This window comes from Bipolaris zeicola (assembly GCF_000523435.1).
Source record: "Bipolaris zeicola 26-R-13 unplaced genomic scaffold scaffold_492, whole genome shotgun sequence".
In the NCBI taxonomy this organism is placed as follows: Eukaryota; Fungi; Ascomycota; class Dothideomycetes; order Pleosporales; family Pleosporaceae; genus Bipolaris; species Bipolaris zeicola.
Genome location: NW_006912541.1, coordinates 1 through 7,100, shown reverse-complemented (window position 1 = coordinate 7,100; position 7,100 = coordinate 1). Strand labels below are relative to the sequence as shown.

The window sequence follows — 7,100 nt, the reverse complement described above, 5'->3', positions numbered from 1 at the left end:
CGTACCAAATTGTAACTAGTCAGATAGAACGGCCTTTGGCCAAAGTCCTACATAGCCAACGGCTGATACAGGACTATAATGGAATAATAATAATGCTCAGCCTCAACCCACTTAGTCGAAGTGACAGTCTCTGAATTACCAGAGCGAGATTTGAACGTAATTGTGTTGTCAGTATTAATAACAATAGCTGTAGTCTCCCCCGCATCCTCCTTTCTTAAAATGTGCTGCTTGAATCCAGCTGTTGACTCGTCGTTGAAAAGGGCCTTGCACATGACCTTGGAAGCAATCTTTGCCACTTTGGCTGCAGGAAGCAGCGCTGGATTGGATCCTTTGGCAGCGTTTATGGCCACCTTGATGAGTGCTGGGGCCGCTTTCTCGAGGAAGTCGATGATACTGCGGAAGTTGGTTGGGTCTGAATACCACATCAAGAGCTCGTTGGGGCGCTCCGAGCCGGCTTGCTCACGGTGATAGGTTATGAACCACCAGTCGCGACCGGTGGTAAAAGCGCCTGTGTTGTATTCAACCGTTTGGAGGATGGAAGACGTGGCGCCTGGCAGAATATCACCAAAGTCGGCTTGGTTCTTGTAGTTGTCGCTGTACTTGTGGGTGATGCTTGCGCCGCTGATGACATCGGGAGTGTTGTTTTGAATCGTGACATACGCTTCGCGTTTGGTGACACACAATGCAAGCGGAAGCCAGCAGAGAACAACGATGAGTTTTGAGAAGCTCGTGACGCCCATGGTGATGGAGGAACAACTTTCAATTTTTGTTTATGGTGATTAAATGTGCTTTTTGCTCAGGAATGTGTTGCGCTTGTAATGAACAGGTCGTTAAAGGGAGTCTTTCCCTTCCCTTTAAATACATCAATTCGAACATGAAGCCCATGGCACTCTTGATTCTGTTTGATGAAATTAGAACGGTCGCTCAGCTGTGCAAACGGCGAGGTGGCTCAGCTCCCCACAGCTGTCAGCCGTGCCAAAACTTAACTACAAATGACACTTTTCCCGTGTTCCTGTCAGCGCCAAGAACACAGATAGTCGCCGATTGCTCATTCTGCCAGGGAAAAATGCCCGTGCATGGCCAAGGGCACCATGCTAATTCTAGCGTAACGGTCAGACCCTTGGTAGATGTAGAGCTGAAAATACCTAGATACCTATACGGAATATCCCAAGAACAGCTTATACCTCCTAGGAATGTGGACTCCGATAGCCCATCGAATTGTGCGGCAGTGGTCTACCTGCGCCTCATCTCGCTCGGGTAATAGTGTCCGTTAACAGAAGTATACCTATGCGACCCGAGGAGTGCATACATCGTAATCGTTATTCTTTATTTAAGCAGCAAACATAAAAACCTCCTATAGTTAGTGACTTAACGAAGCTACTAAAACTGTGACAATAACTTCTTACTACCTCCTACTCTGATTTCGCTCTTTATATACTCTATCGTATATAACTATCTTTAATCTTTAGTAGTCTTTTCAATACTGAAAGGCTGTAGTATACGATCTTGCACAGTATCAGATAGGTAGAAGTTTTAGAGTGATAATAACAGGGCTAAATAAAAAGAACAATGTTAGAGCGAACATGAGAGCTATAGAAGAGGAAGAGTTCATCGCCATCAACATAAAGCTAAGTTCTGTGTAGTTATTTAATTTTTTGCTAGCCCTTCTCCAATAATATCCATCACTGATCGCTGAGCTTCGTCATGATTCGGCCACCAGGTCATATGGGAAAGATCATAACTGTCCACCTTTTGCAAGAAGTCTTTGCTCTGGTTACCGATTTCAGTTCGGGCAAGAGCACGTCTGAATCTGTGGCCAAAAAAGTCCCTCACGTTTCCGAATTTGCCCTATTCCTTCGAAGGGAGCACTTTGAAAACTCCTCGCATGCTCTCGTAACCTTTGAAGATGTATTGAGGGAAATATTTGGGCCTTTACTGCGCACTCAGGAGACGGTTGCAGACTAAGAGAAGGGCTGCAAGTGTTGAGGCAGCCGCTGTCACGGCAGAGTTTTCCGGTTCATAGAATATAACTCTTCCCTTGCTGTTGTGAGAAGGACGGGTTTTCCCAGGAAGGAGGAATTCCACTCTATCGTCATCGACCTAAGCGAGTGCCTCGCCGGTATCGGTTGCGCCACCGATTAGTATACAAGCAGGAATATCGCCCGGATAACAGCGATCTCTCGTACCATTGCCATGCCAACACCGGCCCTTGGACAAGCAAGCGTGCGGTGCCCGTTGTGTTTACCGCCCGAGCGCAAGCTGAGAGAAGAAAGTGGGCTACCTCTCATTTTTGTTTTCGAGGGCTGAGGCTTCGTCCTTGGACAGCCATTGGATGGTAAAGACATCGTTCATCATCAGACAAGGTGCGTACTACACTCCTCTTTCCAACTTGTTGCAAATTCAACCCTCACTAGCTTGGTGCAGCCGTAGTCTCTGTGGGCTATGCTAAGTCACCGCGGTACTATTCTCGCACGCATTGTTCCAACTGCGTGAAGTTCTCCAATGGATACATTGAAGGGTTTACGGAGCATACCAAAGTCACCATTAATCCCGCCCTCGTTGCTTTTATGTGAAACTCAGCGGGTGGCAACTTAGCAGTGTTCCTACCTTTGCTCACCTCACATACGGCGGGACCATGCCGCAAGTTCAGAGAGGATCTGCCATTGCAGTACCTCCAAGTTGCGCAGGTTCTTATTAAATCTAGTACGGCTTGCAACGAAGCGTATCGAAATTGGTACTAGGCGGCCAGTGCAGATACTCAGGTCACGTCGCCTCCAGTTAGGGTAGGCGAACTCATGAAGGCAGCTTATTTGCCACCTTTCGTGGACAGCAACTCTATTTTTGTTGCGCCATTGCTTGCAGGGCAGAATCTACTGCGTGAGTTGCAGTCGACACTAGCTGCGGCATCCGAAAACATTTGAACCGCTACGAGAGGAGAGAAAGATTGGAAGTAGTTCGGATACAGAAGAGGTAGAATGGAGCTCGTCATATTTGGATTCAGCAGTGTCCGACTCGGACAACTAGGTGGCTGCGTGGTTAATGTATGGGAGCAGGCTTGGGCTCAGAATATCTCAATGCCAAGGGCATTTTCAATTAGTTCTTTGTCTCTTAACGACCGTGCATATGGTTCACTATGGGCCGAGGCCTTAGTTATTCGAAGGCCGTTCGGGAACTGTACAAGCAGTTGTTCCATGGCGAAATCGGTATCGTCTGCAATCCTGATTAGACCACATTGATCTTTGAACTATCGGGTATTCCAAGCCCAATTCTAACTTACTTTTTGCTCATCCACTTTTTCCATCATTGCAGTAGCTATCTTGCTTTCTATCTGCGCTAGGGACGAATTGCGATCAAAATGGAGGTAGCAATCTCCTCATTTGGATAGACATCCGCATTTCGGGCTTCAAGGTCCGTGCGAGACTTGGCGTCAGCCACTGCACGCCTGATTATCTATCCATCTATGACTCCCCTTGGTATGGGACTTTCTTTTTTCATCTCATTTTTTTAAAAAAACGGGGGCCTCATGACTGTATTCAAGTATGACTAGGTTGTGTATAGAAGGATAAAAACTGCATCTTCCCCTTCGTAACTCTCCTTCAAATCACGTCTTCTTCCCCCAACAATGACTATCAGAAAGCTTCATCCGCCTTTTGGGCACCCGATGCGCTCAGCACACTTTCAATTCGCACCTACTTATAAACCTCTCAACCATGGCTCTTTTGGTACACATCCAACTCCTGTACGAGAAGCACATTACGCTCTGCAAACTACAGCAATTGAACGACCTGATACATTCGTCTCATTTATCACATTCCCTCTCCTCACCAAATCCCGGGCTGCAATTGCTCCTTTGCTCGGAGTAAATCATGATGAAGTGGTCTTCGTCCCCAACGCCACGACAGGTGTCAATACCGTACTCAGAAATATCAAGTTTGAGGATGATGATGTAGTGGTGGCGTTTTCGACGTCGTACCCAGCATGTATCAAGACCATTGGTGCCATTGGTGAGATTCTGCCGGTCAAATGTGAGAAGGTTGAGTTGGTGTATCCGGTTGAAGACGAGGTAATCCTGGAGTCGTTCAGGGAGAAAGTGAGGAGTTTGAGGGCGGACGGGAAGCGGGTGAGACTGGCGATGCTTGATACAATTTCATCGTTCCCTGGGGCAAGGCTTCCGTGGGAGGATCTTGTAGGGATCTGTAAAGAGTTGGGTATTTTGAGTTTGATTGACGGGGCGCATGGTATTGGTAAGCAGACAGTTTTCCCGAGAAATACTGATTGGACACGAAGAATTACTGCAGACTGACATGATTTAGGGATGATCGATTTGACGCACCTCGGCAAGGTCAATCCAGATTTCTTCGTCAGTAATTGCCACAAGTAAGTCTAAACGCGACAGTGTTGCCAAGGGATTATTTATTTACCGTCCCAGATGGCTCTACACGCCCCGCTCTTGCGCCGTCTTCCACGTTCCCTTCCGCAACCAGCATCTCATCCGAACCTCAATCCCCACCTCGCACGGTTACCAATACCCTGGTCAGCCCGAAAATACCAACGGCCGCAGCCCCTTCGTCTTCATGTTCGACTACGTCGCAACTATGGACTACACACCTTACCTATGTATTCCAGCCGCACTCGAATTCCGCAACCAAATCTGCGGAGGTGAAGCCAAGATCCGCGAGTACTGCTATGATATTGCTCGGAAAGGCGGAGATTGCATAGCTGAGTTTCTAGAAACGCGTGTATTGACCACGAATAGTGAGACAATGAGACAGTGTGCATTTGCTAATGTCGAGCTGCCACTGGTATTCAAAAAGAAAGAGGAAGTTGATCAAAGCAAAGGAGAGTTGGATGTCAATGACGCAGTGAAGATTGCGGCTTGGATAAAGCGAACGGCTGCCATGGAGATGGAAACGTACTTTCAGACTGCGTTCCATGCTGGGAAACTGTGGGTCAGGCTTAGCGGACAGATCTATCTGGAAGTAGATGATTATAAGTGGGCTGCGCCGAAGTTGATGGAATTGTGCGAGAGAGCGAAGAGGGGAGAGGGGAGTCATATCGTTGAAGCGGACAGAGAAAAGATAGTCACGTAAAGTAGAAAGTAGCATACGTATTGAAGGGTCAACTTTAGATTTTTTACGCTATGTTCAGTATTGATTTCCAAAAATGTCTTGTGCTAGGCGATTATGGGACTTCATAATGTCATCAGATCAAGCAATCTGTATCAGATTTCTGGTTTCCTGAGAACAGAAATAGATTAATGATCTTCAGCATATAACCCCCATTCGAACAAATACTGAAACACCTTTGTATATGATGCCCCTGTTTGCATGCGCAGCTATATTATTACGATTTCCTGCACAGATGAGCCTGCGAATACCCCGGAAGCAAATTCTTGTGCGCGCCTCAAATTCTCCAGTTTAAGTATAAACACAATTGGAACTTTTGATATCATATCCGAGCTCATCGCGGAGTAGAAACAGAAAACACCAACCCGCCTGTAGGTATTTTGATTGATTTTGAGTAGGATCAGACCCGATGGTCCAAGACTTTTAAAATTGTCGAATTCGCAGATCTGCAGGCAGTATATTCCTATGATATCAGCCGATAGTTCTGACTCAGAATTATCCCAGTACATGGTAGCATCTTCCAAATCTATAGGCCCAATATCCTCAGATTCAAAACGTTTTGATGCATTAGGTGATAAGATTGCTCTGCTCAAGTGTCCTTGGATAGTGAGAGATCCTGAGGATACTGCACCATGAAGTGCTTCGATATGGGTAAGCTGCATGCTTGGGCCTGTTACTTTGAAATGCGGATCCACATTTTTCATAATGTTATGATGCCAGGAGATAATATTGTCTGAACTAGCCAACTCCAGGAGGGCGCACGGTACGTATCGTCTTGTTGCTTGGATGGTTGATGGCAAATCCATAGCAATGCTAATGGGAGGTGGGAGTGCCACATACCAGCCAGATAAGTAACATTAGGCGTTCGTCTGCTCCAAAGATCTGCTATGCCTGAGATTGCTGGAAGCTTGTCGGCAGGAAATTTGAGCAGGCGTCTTGAGTAATTCCAAATCAATTTCATCCAAATTTCGCATTGTTTGACTGCAGAGTCCTCTTTGGTGCCGCGATGAAGATACAAAGACAGTTGGTACATGTCCGCCTAAGACGTTTCCTCCTCTTCTTGATGCTGTCCTGTTTCTCGACACATCCATACAAGTCCTGATGATGTATATTCTAAGATCCGTGTTGATAGCATATACTCTTGGAAAGTCCAAGCACGTGAGTGGACTGGATTCCCACTACGAGGATAGCACACAACTGAGCACAACCTACCATCTAGACAGATATAAAGAAGACTGAACACAAGGCTGTCTACAGGTGGGCGAGATATAGGATCGAGAAAGCCTTCCCGGCTATCCCCTGCTCGGCTCGCGCAAATGGTGATATAGGCATTGCCGAAAATAGCAGGCAGATCTGCGATTTCGCGAGCCAAGTCTTTCTCATCGTCCTGGAAGATGTAGAGGCAGTCTATCCAGATGAATTTTACGTCAAGATTCCAACTCGATAAAATGGCGTCTTGTAACGTTCTTGGTAACTCCGAGATAGCAAGCCCTGTTTCGAGTATTTCAAATGATGAGACTGTCAGTTTGTGCCCTTGGTCTTTTCCCCAGCAATAACTCAGTGTTGAGTATCTCGTTGCCATTTACTCGCGTGACATTAGGGGTACAATATCCAGATAAACATAGATTTGGTTGATTTGCTCATTTATGCCGATACGGAGCAATCTCCTAGGTCGTCGAAGAGGATGCGAACGTTTGCATTTTGAGTGGTGGACATCACACTGTTCTAACAGCGAAACAATGCGCGATTTCGACTCTTCAGTTCTGAAATCATAGAAGCTTGGTCTCTGGGGAACGAAATCAGAGCTGGGATCTCCTAATGAAGCCTCAGTCGTCGAATGCATTGAATCAACAAATGGCATCGTTACTTACCAGGAAGTGCCACACACCAACTTTTAAGCAGAAATTTTTCATCGAAACTCGTCAATTTTCTATCGGATATAGGGGTAACACGTCGCGAGAAATCGATTTACGC

At 46.4% G+C, this 7,100-nt stretch overlaps 5 protein-coding genes across 5 annotated transcripts; 3 read left to right on the top strand and 2 right to left on the bottom strand.

Moving 5' to 3' along the window:
• Positions 1-47: 47 nt before the first annotated feature.
• COCCADRAFT_112759 (uncharacterized protein) lies at positions 48-740 on the bottom strand (the record flags this gene model as incomplete). The annotated part of the gene is made up of 1 exon (XM_007720485.1): positions 48-740. One exon carries the CDS (start codon positions 738-740, stop codon positions 48-50), a length of 693 nt encoding a protein of 230 aa, XP_007718675.1.
• A 1,529-nt stretch (positions 741-2,269) lies between these two features.
• COCCADRAFT_112770 (uncharacterized protein) lies at positions 2,270-2,449 on the top strand (the record flags this gene model as incomplete). Its single annotated transcript, XM_007720484.1, has 1 exon — positions 2,270-2,449. A coding segment is annotated over one exon (180 nt), but the record flags the coding sequence as incomplete, so codon positions are not given.
• Positions 2,450-2,576: 127 nt separating this feature from the next.
• COCCADRAFT_112763 (uncharacterized protein) lies at positions 2,577-2,741 on the top strand (the record flags this gene model as incomplete). Its single annotated transcript, XM_007720483.1, has 1 exon — positions 2,577-2,741. A coding segment is annotated over one exon (165 nt), but the record flags the coding sequence as incomplete, so codon positions are not given.
• An 881-nt stretch (positions 2,742-3,622) lies between these two features.
• On the top strand, positions 3,623-5,090 carry COCCADRAFT_10255 (uncharacterized protein; the record flags this gene model as incomplete). The annotated part of the gene is made up of 3 exons (XM_007720482.1): positions 3,623-4,244; positions 4,314-4,377; positions 4,430-5,090. 3 exons carry the CDS (start codon positions 3,623-3,625, stop codon positions 5,088-5,090), a joined length of 1,347 nt encoding a protein of 448 aa, XP_007718672.1.
• A 1,075-nt stretch (positions 5,091-6,165) lies between these two features.
• Positions 6,166-6,708, bottom strand: COCCADRAFT_112765 (uncharacterized protein; the record flags this gene model as incomplete). Its single annotated transcript, XM_007720481.1, has 1 exon — positions 6,166-6,708. One exon carries the CDS (start codon positions 6,706-6,708, stop codon positions 6,166-6,168), a length of 543 nt encoding a protein of 180 aa, XP_007718671.1.
• Between the last annotated feature and the right edge of the window lie 392 nt (positions 6,709-7,100).